Source organism: Pezoporus wallicus, unplaced genomic scaffold (genome assembly GCF_028554395.1).
Source record: "Pezoporus wallicus isolate ANWC-B61680 ecotype Strahan unplaced genomic scaffold, APGP_CSIRO_Pwel_v1 scaffold_11491, whole genome shotgun sequence".
NCBI lineage: Eukaryota > Metazoa > Chordata > Aves > Psittaciformes > Psittacidae > Pezoporus > Pezoporus wallicus.
In genome coordinates this window covers 772706-790002 of record NW_026642649.1, presented here as the reverse complement: position 1 = coordinate 790002, position 17297 = coordinate 772706, and the positions used below count along the sequence as shown (strand labels likewise).

At 40.0% G+C, this 17297-nt stretch overlaps 1 protein-coding gene across 3 annotated transcripts; it reads right to left on the bottom strand.

Annotated features, from left to right (window-relative positions):
* Positions 1-1010: 1010 nt before the first annotated feature.
* Positions 1011-16246, bottom strand: NME8 (NME/NM23 family member 8). 3 transcript variants are annotated; one of them, XM_057431444.1, is made up of 16 exons: positions 16179-16246; positions 16026-16083; positions 15196-15302; positions 14682-14753; positions 13557-13673; positions 12898-12964; positions 10989-11068; positions 9317-9409; positions 8790-8891; positions 6897-7045; positions 5757-5935; positions 4980-5124; positions 4036-4143; positions 3021-3172; positions 1912-2056; positions 1011-1302 (listed from the first exon to the last, which is right to left on the bottom strand). In XM_057431444.1, the coding sequence occupies exons 1-16, from the start codon at positions 16209-16211 to the stop codon at positions 1080-1082; spliced, it is 1830 nt and encodes a 609-aa protein (XP_057287427.1). In that variant the 5' UTR covers positions 16212-16246; the 3' UTR covers positions 1011-1079. The 3 variants fall into 3 exon arrangements, with proteins under 3 accessions (XP_057287427.1, XP_057287428.1, XP_057287429.1); XM_057431445.1 differs by having other exon boundaries at positions 16035-16083; positions 16179-16226; XM_057431446.1 differs by lacking the exon at positions 8790-8891 and having other exon boundaries at positions 16179-16245.
* Between the last annotated feature and the right edge of the window lie 1051 nt (positions 16247-17297).

Genomic DNA, 17297 nt, shown 5'->3' with positions numbered 1-17297 from the left:
CAGCTAAAGTGAGAATTATCAGCTACAGAAGGATATTTGTGTTCTTTATGAAGGCCAGCCAAGTTAGACTGAGGCAGGATACAAATTCACTAGTTTGGCAAGGAGGTATATGTCAAAAATAGCTGTTAAGTAACAGCTGACTTTATATTTTGCTTCATCTGACACGTTTGAATTGCATAAATGGAAAGGACCATCTAGTTTATTATCCTACATGTGACAGTAATCGTTAGAAGATGTTTAGGGAAAGGATGAGCAAACATCACAAATGTTTTTCAGGGCCCTGAGGGAACCAATAGGTCTTAATAGCCCCAAGCAGCCTCTCCTGGGATGCACACCCATACCATTGGCCAAGGTGCCTGGGAGCCACATTTAAGCTCACACTTGGGCTTAATCACTTCCTGAACTGTGTTGCAGGAATACTTGTCTGCCTATTATTCCTGACTGGACCTTCCAATGGGTCCTGGACCTGGTTCATCACTTGCTTTGTCTGGGATTCCTGATGGATGTGGCTACCCAGCTCTGCTCAGATGCTGCAGGGCTGCTCAGCGCAGCCTGTGCTGTGGTCATGCTTGGCTCTGGGCTCCTTCTCCCTTGTGGAGCACTCTCACACTTGCTGCTGCTCCCTGACAATGTTGTAGCAGTGCCTTGACTACCTTGCACCATTTCTCCTTTGCAGGCTCCCTGAACTGGAGGACTCAACTGGCATCACAGTGGACATGTCATTAATTGTGTTTTAATGATCTTCTTTGACCCTGTTTTTTTAAGCTAGTTGTATACGAAACACCTTAGAACACTCCTGGAATTATAGGAAAGGCATAAATCTGCTAAAGTGATAAAAGAAAAACTACTTACTAACCACACATAAAAGAAATCATTACTAACATCAAACTTGTAGCAGGTATTACTCGTTACATTGATATGCTTTGCAATATGCAATGCTGATAATAAAAATGTGGTTGATAAAAGAATGGATGGACTATGAAGGAAAACATAAAACACAGACTTAAATATAGGTGGTTGGGCAGACAAATGCATTTAATGACCTGAGCATCAGTTTTCAGCGACTGCATCTTAATCGCTCAATTTAGATCGAGCTCTCCAAATACACACTCAATGCTTTTCTGTGCATGTTCCTTAGTTGATGATCCATGAACAGCATTAGACAAAATATCTTGTGCAAAATGAGCTCGAATTGATCCAGGGGAGGTCTCTTTAGCCACTTCTGGATCGACTGGACCCATTATATGCCTCCATTCTTCCACAGCATTTTCCTTTGTTAAGACCATTATCACTGATGGGCCCCTGTAAAATCAATGTAAGGAAACTTTTACGCTATTCTAAGATGCAGGCTTAGCTTTGACTTCAGAAGTACCATGAAGGGTTATGATAAGCATTATTCTATCTAAATTTTTTAAACTGTTCAAAGTTTGTTTCAGAGTGTTTCAAGACAATATCTTGGATTTGAAAGCAAAAACTATTCTGATGATCAGCTATTTGGATTTGTACTTTTTTCCCTAAAAGGCTCTTACCCAATAATTTCTGAAATGAGACTATGCATACTGTTTTATCAACAGCTATACTAACAATATTATAAGGAAGATATTTGTCCTACATGAGAAGAACTAGGATCCCATCAGCAATCAGTTCTTTTTTCTTGAGAAAGGAAAAAACCCAACAGCATAACAATCAAAACCCCCAAAATAATAGTTACTGTCCATAGGTTTTAAAAGAATTTTAAATCTTCCTTTTAAAAGGAGAGCTCTCCATACCAGCAGCCACTAAACTTGACAGAAAGAGTGTCAGAGTGTCAAGTCCTCAGCCCACTTTGGGTGTAGCCTGTTCTGTTGGCACTGTAAATGTGAAGTTTGGTGTGCACTTATGTACCTCGAGGTTGTATAATGAGACACTTACTCAGTCATACAGGACAATAAGTCTTCAAAAAAGGGTTTTCCTTTGTGATCCTGGTAAAACTGTGCAGCCACCTCACGAGTTAAAGATTCTTCTTTAATCTTTGAGATGGTAAATCCAGCACCTTTCACTTTTTGCAAGATGTCATCTGGGAGGGTAACAAGAAAGCTCAAGTCTTCATTGAAATGGTTTAGATACAAAAATCATTTTAAAGTTCAGATGCTGAAAATTCCCCAAACTAAACCTTCAGAAAATACTAGGTGCTTTTTTAAAGAAACAAATCACCAATAGCTATTAAAGTTCTCCTTACAGTGTCAAACAATCATGGGCAGTATGACAAACACTTCAACAGTCCCCTGAAATGTTCAGAAACCATTGTCACTGCATTAACGCAGGTGACAAACCCACACTATTATAAACCATACCAGTAGCATTCACTATTGCTTCTCATGTTGGACAGAACACGGACTGTAGTTGTAATGCTCTATCACACCCCAGCTGGCCTGCTAAAATCAGAGTTATTACAAGAGGGTAAGAAAGACTCACAAAAGCAAATAACAGATTAACATTAGAAAGAGCACTGGAATTTGCTCTGACAGACAAGAACACCAGGATGCAGAGCTTAAAAAAAGTGGCAGCAAAACCTTTAAGGTGTTCTTTTTGCTTTGACCTTTCCTCCTCCTTCCCTTTGTCTAATGGCAAGTTAAAACAGGGATGGGAATGCATCTAATGGAGCAGTGACCCCTTTTGAACAATAGAGATTCCTGTCTGAAATAAGTAACATGGATTTGTAAAGCCTCTCTCCTTTGACATAGAAGGATGCTGGGCAGCTAGTTTGCATGTGTGTCTGGTTTTTAAACAGTTTAACTTAGCTGAGCACTCTCTCACTTCAGTTCACCACCACTCTCATGAAGAAAGGGCTACAGGGAGCTTAAGCAAAGGGAATATCACATTTGAGGCCTCACTATGAAGTATGCAAGCCCTGTAAAAGCATTTCTCTGCATGGCAAAAATATTCCAGGGAATAAAAAGAATGCATCTGACATGAATTACTGCTAATATTTCATGGAAATTACATCAATAAACATAGCCCATCCTTTCTAGATGACTTACCTTTATGCTTTGCAGCAGCGGCAGGTTTGATTAATGCCAAAGTGTGCTCCTGTGGGAAGAAGAATTCCAATTCCTTCTGAGCATCATCAGGTGTGGAACTACCATGCAGCTGACCAATAGGTACATTGCTGACAGCATACTGTGCACGTAAACTAAGAGTCATTAAAAGAGTAAAGTTACTTAAAGGAATAACCATTTTGAGCTTTAACTATTTGATGAGCCTTAACCCAGTGAATATAAATGAAAGTTGATGTGGTGACATAAGTGCTTGATGATCTCTTTGTAAAGACAACCTCCATTACCTACAAAAAGAGCAAGCCTGTAAATTAACCACCTGATCTATCAACACCACCCCACCCAACTCTCATCTTGTTATATTTGCAAGCTAATAGCAGCTCTCTCCTGGTGAAGCAGCTCTTTCCTGGTGAAGCAGCCCTTCTGCCAACAACAGGTAAGATGATGCAGTAGTAATTTCTTAGAGAAAGTTACCATTAGCAGGTAAAACTAGGATGTCTATTTGTAAAATGTGTATGGGGAACTTGATCACAAGTAAAAATTGTGCTGATGCAAGGTTTTTGTTAAGCTGAGAAAGTAAGCATCTGTTCTAAAAAATAAGGGTGCTATTTCAAGGGGAAAAAAAAGCAATAATAACAAGGTATTACCAATATTTTTTCTCTGATTCATAGAATGGTTTGGATGAGAAAGGACCTTAAAATCATCTAGTTCTAACCCCCCTGCCAGGGCAGGGACCCCTCACTCTAGATTCAATAGATCTCCTTTCACTTCAATACCCTTTTCACGATGTTTAGCAGCCATTATTGCTCAGAAAATGCTATAGTTTCTATGCATAATACAGCAGTTCTTCCAAGAAAAGCTTCACAAAGTGCAGAAATACATATTAGCTCCCAGAGGATGGCACTATAGTTACACCAGTTGGAATATGGTATTCATTGAGATGAGGAATGTGAAAGTAAATAGTATGCTGTGAACAATGGTTTACTATTGTGAGTATTACCTGTTTGGGTTTTCCTTCATAGCCTGCTCAACAGACTTTGGGCCCAATAACTCTCTCCAGCGCGCTACAGCATTTTCTCGTGTTAGAGCAAGTACCAGAGTTGGACCACTGTGAGATGGGAAAACTTGAATGAAAAAGTAAAACTGAACTCTCTGTAAGTTGTGAAAGTCGTTTGGTTGCACCCAGAGCAGGTTAGGAAAACAAGCCTGGTACTGGAGGATTTTAAACCCAATCTCTGTTTGACCACTTTCAGTCTGATGAAACCTTATGGGGCTTAAACATAAATCTGAATTTCAAAATGAATGCTACTACAACAGGAGGAATGTTCTAGAATTGGGCTGTGTCTTTATTATTAGCCACTAAAATGCTGATCAGCTCTTAAGTTATCAGCCATACCCCAAATTCCTATGAAGGCAATATCCAAACATAGTGTATTTTTCCTCTCCAGTCCAGCACACAGCCTGGATAAAGACTTCTTGCAGGGCAGAGCTCAGCTGATTTCACCCACATCAATGGAATTGGCTCCAGCCTTCAACTTCCTACATACAGGTATGTGGAGTAGCTTGTAGTTTTTTACACCCTCGTGTATGTAGAACCATAGAATGATTTGGATTGGAAGGGACCTTAAAGACCATCTAATTCCAACCCCCTGCCACGGGCAGGGATGAGAGTACAAGATCACCCTTAGTAAAATATATATATAAATTAAACTTTGGCCCAGGCTTTGAACAATTAAACCAATTTCTACAAATATCTCCCCTCAAACATATATGTGCACTATATTTGGGAATTATTATCTGCTATTGTCTGATCCTGTTTTGCATTTTACTAAACTCTCAGATACATTGGTGTCTTATGTATTGTGTATTATTGAGGCTAATTATTCATTGTGAAAATGTCACTCTTATTTATAGATCCACATTCTCATTTTTCATTTGAAGTACCTGGTCATTTGCTCTAGAAGGACTGGGAAGTAGTCTTGATCTACATGCTCTTTGTAAAATTCATGTATTTGTTCTTCAGTTAGGGTGATTTCTTTCTGCATTGCTATTTTGAAGCCATCATCCTTTATTCTTTGCAGGATTGACTCTGTTTAGTATATTGAAATGATGCAAAGTTGCCATTCATTCATTAATTTGCACAGCTTCTGTGTATAGGTTATTTCAAGTAGAGAGATTCTCAAGTTAAGAATAGAAATGCTATCTAGAATCTAGGAAGAAATGCAAATACATGCCTGAGAAGAAAAGTAAACTTGGTTGGATGGAGTTTTGTGCTAATGGAGTAGATTTCCTGATTTAATATTGTCTGTATAGACCTGCACACACCAGTTATGCAGCACAGAACACAGATCAGATCTTTTAGCTTCCTGTTGATCTACCTTGGACCTGGCATTCAGGAATAATATCAGCTCCTTTGTTGTGGTGGGAATTATGATCCCCTATATTATAGCTTGCAAATGCTAGCTTCTCTTCTAGAGACATTCCATCCAAATATACAATCTAAAGATGTTCTTGAACAATCAACCCAGGGAACAAAACAGCATTGATGTGTACGTTCTCAATACAGCAAAAACATTAACCATGTCACTTTGTTCCTGACAAAGATCACTGTAGAGACAATACAACCTAAGAACATGTCATTAATAGAGTTGGGATATTTCAACTTCAAAATGTGAGGGCTTTTATATATCCTAGATAGAGAATGCAGTGATCAACTCTTACCTCGTCTTTCCTTTAGGAGACATGGTCTGATTAAGGCCAAAGTTTTTTCTGTTCTTTGCTCTGTCTTGTGGGTATCAAAATTTGGGAAGAAGAAGGCAAGTTGTCTGCTGGCATTTTCTATGCTGTCTTCCATATCACATACATTTAATAGAGCCCCAGTTTCCACAGTTTCTTCCCCCCTAATGACACGCAAAGTAACAGTATTTAAGTCACTGCATACATTGTGTTAATAGTTGACTTTGTGAAGATGTACTTTCTTCAAGTTTAGCAAACCAGAATAATAGAATCCCAAACTAAGTTTCCATTAAAATCAGATTCATGACTGAAGTAATGCTTCTGAGAGGAGAATTATTCATCTTCTCAAAATTGCCTTTGCTATGAGAGAGAAATCTCAGCCATGCAGGTTTTCCAGCTTCCTTCTAGATTATTCAAAATAGTCTTTCTGCTTCACTAGACAGAATTACAACTGGCAAGTGTACAGTGATGATGAGTGATCAGTAAAAGGATTGTTCTTAATTCATACGCAGCATGATCATGAAACCGATAGCACTACAGATTTGTCTTTAACAGAGATACTTCTTATTGTTACTTGCCTGCATTTAGCTATGTAAATACAGTCACTCTTCACCAGCTACAGAAAATGCAATATCCCCCGCTGTGGGATTCTGTGCAGGAAGGGAGACAGCAGGCACCAACAGGAATACCAATAATGGTGACAAGTTTTTCATTTGAACACAGGATTTAAGTCCATGCTGCTTTAAGCAAATCTCTTGTCTAAATATAAAGCTTGATCTGCTATTTGAATTTCTGAGCACTCTTGTTGGCTGCCATGTGTGCCATTATCATCCTCTTTACAACTCTCAACGCACACTTGGCATAGGAGAAAAATGGACATTTCAAGGTACCGTGTTTGTGAACAGTTAATCCATACAATGTTCTTATGCATCTTGAAGGTGAGGGAACACAACCCAAACGCCTCCCCCCCTTGTTTGCCTGCTTTTACAGAGTGGTCCCAAGGGACACAGCACGCTTCAGGCATCCCCTACTCTCCCTTGAGCATCTGCAAGAATGTGTCTTGGTTTATGGTGTACTCTGGGTACTGTAACTGAATCGCATCTACACATTTCTACTGGTAGTTACCTGTCTGGCTTCTCAGCCTCATCAACGCTCTTACTCATCTCATCTAGCTCTTTCCAGTGAGGAATAGCATCAGTTGGGTTTTTTTTAGAGACGATCAAAATGTGGCATGGTCCACTTAGCATGAATTGAAGGAAATCTTCAAAATCGGGCTAAAAAACATAATTTTTTTTCTCTATGAATTGCAGGAACTTTGAGTTTATCATGAGAAATGAACAGCCATCCTTTCAAAATTAACTCCTAATTCCTGTTCTAAAATGACACTCGCATACATTACTCAAACCCCTGTTAAATTGGGACGGTTTTGATCAGTCATTTGAGCCAACGTTGTAAAATACCTAAACCAAACTTAATTGAGATAAAGGAAGTCATAGAACTACATTAAGAAAGTAGCACATGTTCTACTGGCTTAATATGTAAATGACAAGAATGAAGAAAATTAGTTAGAAACTCAATGTGATCCAACGGTCTGCTCACAGTAGCTCATGCAGTGTGCCATAACAAACTGCAATACAGTTCTATGCATAATTATTGCAACTAAAGCCCACGTAGCTGGGTGCAAATAGAGAACATTGAGATGTTTGCAGGACATTTGTAGGCTTTTCCTTCATTCTCTTTGCTAGTTTCATTCCTTCAGTTTCAACCTTCAGTGCTATAAATGTACATTTTCATCAGAAAGTGATTTTTGTAGCTGTTGTGAGTTTTTAATCTTTCTTGCCTTGCATGTCACCCTATCCTTCAATATTTAAAACTTCCTCAAGTATCTTCTCTGCTTTTTAATATTTGAATAGATCTTTTCTTTACTAGTCAGCCTCATCTCATTGTGTATGGTAAGTTTTTCTCGTAATAATACGAGGATTAAATACTCAGATGTATGCTTGCAATTTATTTCTTTTCTCTTTCAACCTTTGTACCTATGCACACATTTAACCCGTGTCTCAAGATGACCAAACTCACAAGAGGTACAATGTATACAAGTACAAAACCATTTAGTGAAATGCATCAAAGGAGTGTCTGTACTTTTGTGGCTTCAAGAGTACACTTTCTCGTATTAGGAGAAATAGATGTGGCTGTTAGATTTGGCTGACCTGGATCACCCAGCTTTATCACTGAAAAGACACAATTTCTGCTTCCAATTATATCTGAAGGTCTTTTGCCTTCAGTCTCCATTCTGCTACAACAGGCAGCCTCTGGACCTTCAGCAAGCTTGCAGGGTACTAAATCAGGGATGATTTTGCCCACTGAGCACAAAGGAATCTGTATTCTATAGAACCATAGAATGGTTTGGGTTGGAAAGGACCTTAAAATCATCCTGTTCCAACCCTATGCCATGGGCAGGGATGCCTCACATTAAACCATATCACCCAAGCCTTTGTCCAACCTGGCCTTGCACACTGCCAGGGATGGAGCATTTGCCACTTCTCTGGGCATCCTGTTCCTATTGTCACTTTAACATGATTATTTTTCAGCTTAAAATTGCACTGAAAGAATGGCAAATAATTGGCTTCTCAGTGTGCATAGGGAGCTCTGGACTGCTTCTGGTAGTTCATAGTAGTTTTATTCTCCCTGTCCTGATGTTGTCTAGGATCTGCTGTGGTGGAACAGTGCTGTCATATATCGAGCACTGCATGCTTTTTCTCTGTCTTGGTTCCTCCCACACCTCCCTTTACACCTAACTAATGTCAAATTTGGCTGCTGTTCCCAAGAAGATGACATTTTTACCTCTGTTTCACAACTGTGTCTGTCTAGAGTCCTAGCTTTACTAAAACAAAGCTGCTCACGATTCCTCACAAGCCCTCCCTGTTACTTCCTTTCTAAACCACAGTGCAGGAATCTGGTGATTACTGTCGGATTTCTTTTTCCCCTCTAGTTTCAGCAGGAACCACCTTGTGTCACTGTCCTAATGTAGGATAGGGCCGGAAAAATGAACTTGACTGGAGATGCTTTCTCTTCCTGCCTGTTCACTTGCTTAGTTCCAGTCCTACCCTGTGATAAACACTATAAAGAAGAAAAAAAGTCAAATATACCATTTTATGGCTGGAAGAGTACGTGTCAGACAGATACCCCCTGTCATAAAGATGATGCTGGACTTTGGGTTTGTGCTGCATTTCATACCTGACAGCCTATGCTTAGGGCCATGGCTAAGGGTCCGACACATTCTGATAACAGACAGATCTGGAAAATCTCTTGGTATTTAATTGGAGTTCAATTTAATTGAGTTGGAATGTTAGAATGCTATCAAGCCATATCTGTATGAGTCGGTAGGAGAGAGAGAATGTCTCCTTTTTTTCTATGCACTAAATCTGCATTAATTCAGTTCTTCAACATACCAAAACTGTATAAGACAGAGATTTGCAAACACATATAGCTAAAATGATATGTTTTACCCGTTCCTTTTGTTTAGGTTTTTAGCTTGTTTTTACCTCTTTCGCTCTACAGGCATAGAACACTCTGATTTGCTCTTCAGTTAGCATTTTCTCCTCTTCTGCTTCGATGCTAAATCCTGCGTTTGTAATCTGCAATTATTTAGTTATTACTCAGTGGCATTTGAAAACGAATATATACAAAATCTTATGTTATTGTAATGCTAAAGATTGATTGATTTTGGAAGCTACCTTCAGTTTAAAATTCTCTGACATGTTCCAAATAATTGCTACCTTTGCCTAAGCTGAAGTTCCAGCTTTTTAAAGCACTTCGCTAATTTCACGATTACAATGGCCCCTAAGTTAATGGTTGTGAACCATGTAGTGCAGTTCAATTTATACAGTCATTCATATGTTAATAATCCCTTTTATTTAACATTAAATGAACTCATTTTAACTGTTGTGATTAACATGCCACCACTTCCAAAATCTGTTATTGTAACCTCTATACTAATCATAGTGGTCATATAAATGTGTACTTATCAACAGCTGTATTAGGCTAAAGTACTTGGCTTCAGGAAAAGGAGATAAGCATAAAATAGATTATATTTTTATCTATTTTAAGCTACACCACTGCACTGAATTCAAGTATGTGGAGGAGATGCAGACCTGTGTGTCCTATGTGAAAATTCGTAGTCCACTTGTGTGAGGTTTCCCATACACTGATATTTAAACAACAAAGGCGCTACCCAACCCCAGTACTGACCACATGCCCATATTAATCTGCTTACCAACATGCTGCTCTTTAAAAGCCCTTATGGTGCTGCTGAGTGTGGAAAAATTGTGAGTGCACCCCTCATTAGGCAGGGCAAAGGCAGAGCCAACTGGCAGCTGCTCAGCTCCAGCTACATTGCTTTCAAGCACTGCCTGCTTTTCTTTTTGCCTTTTCCTGAGCTTCATTCCTTTCTGGCCAAGGCAGAGTCATTGCAGAAACAAGCTATACAGCACTGATCATCGTTCCTGCAAAAGTCACTCGTATTTGTCTTGATATAAAGCCTTAGGAGGCATTTTTTTGGTAACAGAAAGACTAAGAAATTCCTGTAACTGAAATGAGCATTACTATAGCATTGTATTGTGGAAGGCAAAACATTCTTTCTTTCACTGTGTGATGGCTTCAACAAATACTGAACCATTGGATGCGCCCTTGCATACTCGCTGGATTCACATCCTTCACTTCAGGAGTAAATGCTGCACTAGTGACAAATATTAGTGTACACTTACTAGTGCACATAAACTAGCCTCACCATCTGCATGCTTTTATGTATTGCCATATGTGTCTGCACACAAAGTCTTTTCCATAAAGAACTGGTTAGCTGTCTTATGTGTGCCTGTGTGAAGAATTAACTTTGCCACCCCAGTCTCTAGTTCTCATTTCTGCTGCAGCGTGAGGGGGGAAAAAGACACTTTTCTGTGTGTAGATTTCGTGTGTTGATGATTAGCACAATATGCATCATACCTTGTCTACTGACATAAAGTATTAAAGCAGTAGTATCAGTCTGAACACCGTATTATTTCAGGTCAGAATTATCATGCTGATATCATCCTTAACAGAGAAGTGTTAAAAGATCTTGTTCTAAAGCCTAGGCATAAATTAGGATCTACTTCATATTGCATCTTGCTACTATGGCTCTTAACTAAGCAGCATGAATGAATCTTACCAAGTTATCTTTACCTGGCTTTTAATTTCTTCTACACGTCCCTCTGAGACATCATCAGGTTTTATAATACCAAGAGAATATTTGACTGCTTTTTCTGGAAAAGGGAAACAGTCATGTGTCAATGGGTCCATTTGTCAAGGTAAATGCAGAACTACATTTACCATGGCTTGCAAGTGGATTTCTCTGAATAGTTTTCTGTTTTAATATTGAGGTGGCCAAACAGTGCTTCCAAAAAGTGACTCCAGCACTTAGAGCAAGCCTTAGAGAGCAGGACTGTCCTTGGCTATCCCTGGAATCCACATTCCTGACAAAGCACTGGTGTTCTGGGTAATATGGTGGAGAAATGGTTCACATGTGGCCATGTGGGATGGGAAAGCTTAAGATGGGTGCTTTGTCTAGGGAGCTCTATATGTACAGGACTAGAAATGTGAAAGGAATGAGTGTTACTAAGGAAAATTAACTAAGTGAAAACCTGTATGAATACTAGAGATTTCCAGTAAAATATGCATTTCTTGTCATAGTAGATGTTTGTTTTTTCTTAGCACTGTGGATGCCAAACTAATTTGCAATAAATAACTGTTGAAGTAACACATGCTTGCTAACACCATGTAATGTTTAAAACAAGAGGTATAGACATGGTGTTACAACCTCCATAGCACACAGATCCCAACAAAGTGAGAGAAAATGGTCAGAAAAGAGTACAAATTACATTGCCTTTGCAGGATCAGAGATTTACAATGAAGCATTAGAATGTAATTCAATGCCTGTAGGAGAACTTTCTGGTAGCTCTAACAGCAACACCAGACTACTACTCATTTCCAACACTAGGGAACTCTCATAGGCACCTGCACGTGGTAAGTAGAATATTACCATGAAATATTAGTGTATTATGGCTTCTGAGGGATCCCTTACCCTGAAGCTGAACCCAAACTTATGTCTGTTCCCTGATTTGGTCACACATTTAGGTGCTGTGGGGTAGTGTGAAGTCTGGATATAACTGCTATATGACTTGTAATACTGTACTACTAGTCCTGGAAGGTGTATGGGAAAAAAATACAGGCTAAAGCTGAGGTCAGGAATGTGTCACTTGAACCAAACAATAAAGGCAGGAAGAGGAAGGAGAAGGGGCACAACTTAATCCATGACTATGATCTAATGCCTTCTCACGGGGGGGAAAAAAGGTGAGATCAGAAAGAAGAGGATGATGGAGGAGTTTATTCCATCTCAGTGCTGATGAGTGGCATTCTGTGCGTATGGAGCAGTAGAAACATTCAGTAGCCACAGATAACAATAAGAATAGAAAAGATGTAGGTCCCAGCTCACGAGAAGCCTGACCTAAATGGTAGGTATGAGACCCACAAACAGGATGGTGCTTATTTTCAATCTTTTTGGGCTCCTATTCTACTGTCAGGGTTCATGTAATGTAAACCTGTCCTTTAGCTCCTTAATGTGGTGAAAGACTCAAAAATAATCCAAGATACAAGCGTGCCATTCCTTCACAGATGAACTCTCCCAATCCTCTCAGGTTGTCCCTGTCTTGTTATTCCTGTCAAACACCCAAGGGTTAACAAACCCCACCTGAACAAAAGTGCAAAGATAACACAGGGGCTGTGTAGAAGTGACTTTGAGGCACTGGTTTTACACAGGAATATTGCCTGGCACACAGCACTGCTGCTATTCTGAAGTGCTGAAAGCTCACAAAGCAGGGGTGAAAATGCTGATGATGGCAGCCCGATATCTTAATTCCTTACAGGAGAAAGCTTCCTGTCACTTTGATATTCTCAACCACAGCCTCTCATATTACTAACTCAATCAAAGGAGCCTCCTAGTGCTTGACATACCCAATTCTTAATCAAATAACTGAAGAGATATTGGTTCTTTTTCTTCCTGCTAACATTTCTAAGAGAAATCAAATAGATTTACCCTGAGGTGCGGTCTCCTCAACAGGCTCTTCTGGTGGCTTCTCTTCATGCAAAACAAGTTCTTCTACCTACGGCAGTTGCCAGTGGAGTAAAAGCACGTCACCAGTGTGAAGCTGAAGCCACCAAGCGCAGCTGTCAGGTCTTTACAACAATTTTACCTTAATGTTAGAACATATTTGCTACCTTGGAAAGTGAGAAAGTCTAAGAAAGATCTTTGGGCAACCTGATTTTCCTTAACTGAGCTACAGTGTTAAAAGCTTCCTTTACTGTAAGTGAAGTTCTTTCATCTCCATTTCTACTTAAAATCAAGCAATGAGCCATAACTGCTCCCCCTGTCTTTGTTTCATCTGATGCACTAAGTTAAATAAGGAAAATAGTCCTGGGAGAATAAAAGATTACTAAAACCCTTCATGTGCCAATGACCTTGTCCATCTCTTCATTTCTTACATTAATAGGCTAATCTGTAAACTTCTGAAGCTTTTACAAAGTGCTATTTAATAGAAATCTCTAAAAGAACCCAAACCACCCTCACATCTATCACTTTACTGTTGAAATAAATACAAACAATTAAACATGACCAAACCCCCTATCACAGGGATTAAGAGAAAACATGCAAGCGTAATAAAACCTCATTTATTTAAGTATCTGGTTTGTGAGTACCGTGGTGTGCTCTTTCTGTCCAGATGCAATTGCTCTCTCTTCTAGCACTAGCTCTGTTATTTTCTTACTTAGAAGAGGAGCATTGACACCTTTCACTATTGAGATAATTTTGCCATTCTGTAAAAGAGAAAAGAACGTTCTCAATGAGTTTTCATTGCTCTCATTACATATTTACTTGAATTTTGAAACATGCTTTATCTCACTGTATTTTCCAGCAGCAGGACCACCTTCTATGCCCACGGAAGTGAATACTAAAGCTACTACTGCCTCTATTAGTTCAGAAAGAACCTTTCTTGCTTCTGCTTCCTCCCTCCCTTCTCTGCCTAATTTGTCATGTTTATTTCTAGGCTCACCATTTATAATATAGTCAGATGTAAATGCAAAATATAGGATCTACTAGCTCTTAATTCCCATAACATGGAGTTTTCTATCTTTTATTCACATTATGTGTCAGGGAGTGCTCTGCCACATTCAGAGGTAGTGAAGTGAACTACTGGTAATCAAAGATGCTGCTAGCTTTGTTTGGAAGCGTTCAGATTCAAATCTGGAAGTGTCCTGAGAGTATCATTGCTCTCAGATCCTAGATTTAAAACTTAGCACCCTCAAGTCAAAAAACCATTGAAACCATTGCCTCCTAAGGGAGCAGTGTTCTACAGTGGCATTCTAAGAGAAGAGGCTTTTTACATCCATTGCTAAGAGATAAAAAACATGTGATTGTTCCAATTGCCTGTGTGTGAAAAATGCAGTTTTAGCTGTTTATCTGAAATCTCTTAAAGTGTCAGGAAAAGGAACCTCTTTTTCCCTGGGTTAAAGCGTGTATAAATACCCATTTCAGTGTAGCCAATTTATGTGAGACAACCCTGGAAAACTTACAGAGTTTTCTTACTAAGTGACTACCCCAGCTGTGGCTACCCAAAATCTCCTGTGGCTGCCATGTGCTCGAGAGCCACAGATCAGGCATGAAAACCTGCCTCAAGTCAACAACATCCGCTGGCATACATACTGGGTTATGCGCTGTAAGATGTAAAGGTATGCGTTCTATAGCTTCCCTTTTCTTTTTAATCTACTGAAAAATTAAGGCAAAATTGGGCAGCACATGGAGAGAGGCTGATGAGATGTACTTACAACACAAAACAGAAACACAGGTTCACATTTGTTCCTGAATGACTGCAGAGCCAGAATGCTGTCAGCCTCTGCCTGAAGTCAGATGGAAAAGATGATTTACTTACATGTGCATACATATGCATATATAGAGAGAATCATAGAATAGTTAGGGTTGGAAAGGACCTTAAGATCGTGTAGTTCCATATATATATATATATATATAAAAGTATATATATATAAACCTGCATAGATTCATAAAATCTGGCTTTTGAATGTTTCTGCAATCTTATGAAGAAATATATTGTGGGGTATCAGCTCCCTTTCTATTATAGCTCCTTCCACATTGATTGCCATTCCCAGTCTATCCCTAAACAAAGTCTTGTGAGGAGCTATGCAGAAGAAGATGCAACCAGGCCAAAACTTGTGATACCTTGGTATAAGAACAGTAAAATGAAAGCTCTGTTTGTGCAGACAGGTCAAAAGAACTATTTAAAACAAAAGGTGAAGAAGTTCCCCATGGAATTGCCATCCTTACCACGGCAAAATGCAGCACATCGTCTTCACTGAACTCGCTCTTCAGCTTCCTGAATAGGCTCAGCACAGCTTTGCAAGGACCACACCAGGCTTGATACACATCTATTACTGAAATGGAATAGTTTGGGGTTACAAAACAGCCGCCTTGTGGAGCTTATCAAATGGAACATATTTGCGAGTGTGTTGAAGCACACGCATGCAGGGAAGCGTTCACATGCAGCTCTTAGTCCTCTCAGTCAATGTATGCACCGCAGATACATCAATGTGTTCAGTGAATACATCACGGTTTCCTCTTTCATTTCAATTATGTTTGGCACCAACAACCTACTTCATAATACCGTTTGAGATGCTTAATTCAGACCACCCCATTTCTCTCATATTCCTTTTCCTTTTAATTGCTCTTTTTCTTTCCCCACTGTTGGATTTCGATCTTATTTATTCTACACGATTTTTACATCCCTGAGCCCATGCAGATCATGTTTTTCCCATTGCTGCTCTTGTGTAGCTATGATCCCATTACAGATTTGTTCTCTCTACCTAAATATAGCTCCCTACCATACAGAACACCACATTAGAAAGGTATTTTCTGATTATCAGCATGTAACAGCAGATAAAATAATGGTTATGACTTCTGACAGGTATTTATTCATAATAGAAGACTGTATGTGAATAAACACATTTTATACTTTATATTAGTATAACCTTTCTTGAAAAGATAATATGGTGGTAATCTACATTTATGACCACTATCTGTTAAAGATGATAGGATATGTAAGTATGAAAACCTATACATGTCTTCAGGAGAGATTAAACAGGAAACAGTGACAGTACCTACTACACCTTTCATCAGCAACATTTCACCCCACTGGTTCTCATTGGTTATTTGCATCTGAAATAAAAAGAATTGACATTTTAACATCCTTAAAAGAGAGAGAGAAAATGTCTATTAATCTCTAGAATTGTTCAAGTAAATAGAATCTGTACCTGGAGCTGGATTTCTTTCTTCTTGCCTGCCATTTCCCTGTGGTTATAGGAAACGTATCAAAATACAAAGCACATTTAACAGGTTTTTAAAAGAACTTGGTTTTACAGTTTTCAACACAGCACTGCCTTCTGATTCCCTTACAAATGAGCTCAGCAGAAGCCTCTACAGCAATGGCAGTTTATACCCCACCTTGGTGGTCTATGAGGCTAAATACAGCTGATTCTCAAAGCCCACGTAGCACAGGAAACACAACAAAATTGAGTTCCTTAACCCATTGGGGTCCTTGAAAATCCTGTTGGCCTCAGCAGTCTCAGAAAGGCCCCAGGGCCCTTGGATGGGATGACAGGTGCTGTAGCAATGGACCATCCGTTCCCCACCCTGGAGGTCTGTGAAACCGGATGAAATATGGAATGGATGGAAAACATCCTGCACGCTTCAGCTCACACACAAGTGCACACCTGCATGTGTCCACAAGGACATGCAGAGACTCACATCCTTCTGCAGGCACCCAAACATGAACCTCCGTTATACAGGGACAGCCTCACCATGAGCACGCCTGGGGGTGCATGAATGCACGTGCACACCCCTTTGTGCACGCACAAACACACACAGGAGCATGGATAATGATCTTGAAGCTCCCTTCCAGCCCCAGCCATTCTATGATGCTAAGAGAACGCAGCCACACTGCAGCTCAGGCTCCCCATCTCCAGGGTGCTCGGGTACTCATGCACCCTCCACCACAAGCACACCATCACACAGCAGCCCTGGTGCTGCTCACCCCCAAGATGGGCACCTTTGTCCTGCCCTGCTCCTTGCCCCTGCCCTGGACCAGCGGTTGGGCTGGGTGTACCCCACAGCCACCCACCCTTAACGGCTCTAACCACCTCCCTAGGGCCATTGCCCTGCCCCAGCCCCTCCTGATGCTCCACCTCCGAGGCTTGTTTCTCCTCCATCTCCGTTTTCTCCAGCCTGGGAATGACACGGCACGGGGAGCTGAGAGGGGAGCAGCACCATTTCCTGTACTGTTGCTCCTCTGTTTCTCTCCCCACTCAGGTGGAATCCAACCTTAGCTTTTGAACTGTGAGAAAATGAATCTTAGAACCTCATCAGCAACCCAG

What these genes read in the sequence shown, in the direction of transcription:
- NME8 (XM_057431444.1), bottom strand. Translation starts at nt 16,211, where the DNA reads ATGGCAGGCAAGAAGAAAGAAATCCAGCTCCAG. An exon ending in GCTGATGAAAGGTGTAGTAG is followed by an intron (nt 15,303 to 16,025) that starts GTACTGTCACTG and finishes ATTCCATTTCAG; the next exon opens with TAATAGATGTGTATCAAGCC. An exon ending in TAGAAGAAATTAAAAGCCAG is followed by an intron (nt 9,410 to 10,988) that starts GTAAAGATAACT and finishes AAATAATTGCAG; the next exon opens with ATTACAAACGCAGGATTTAG.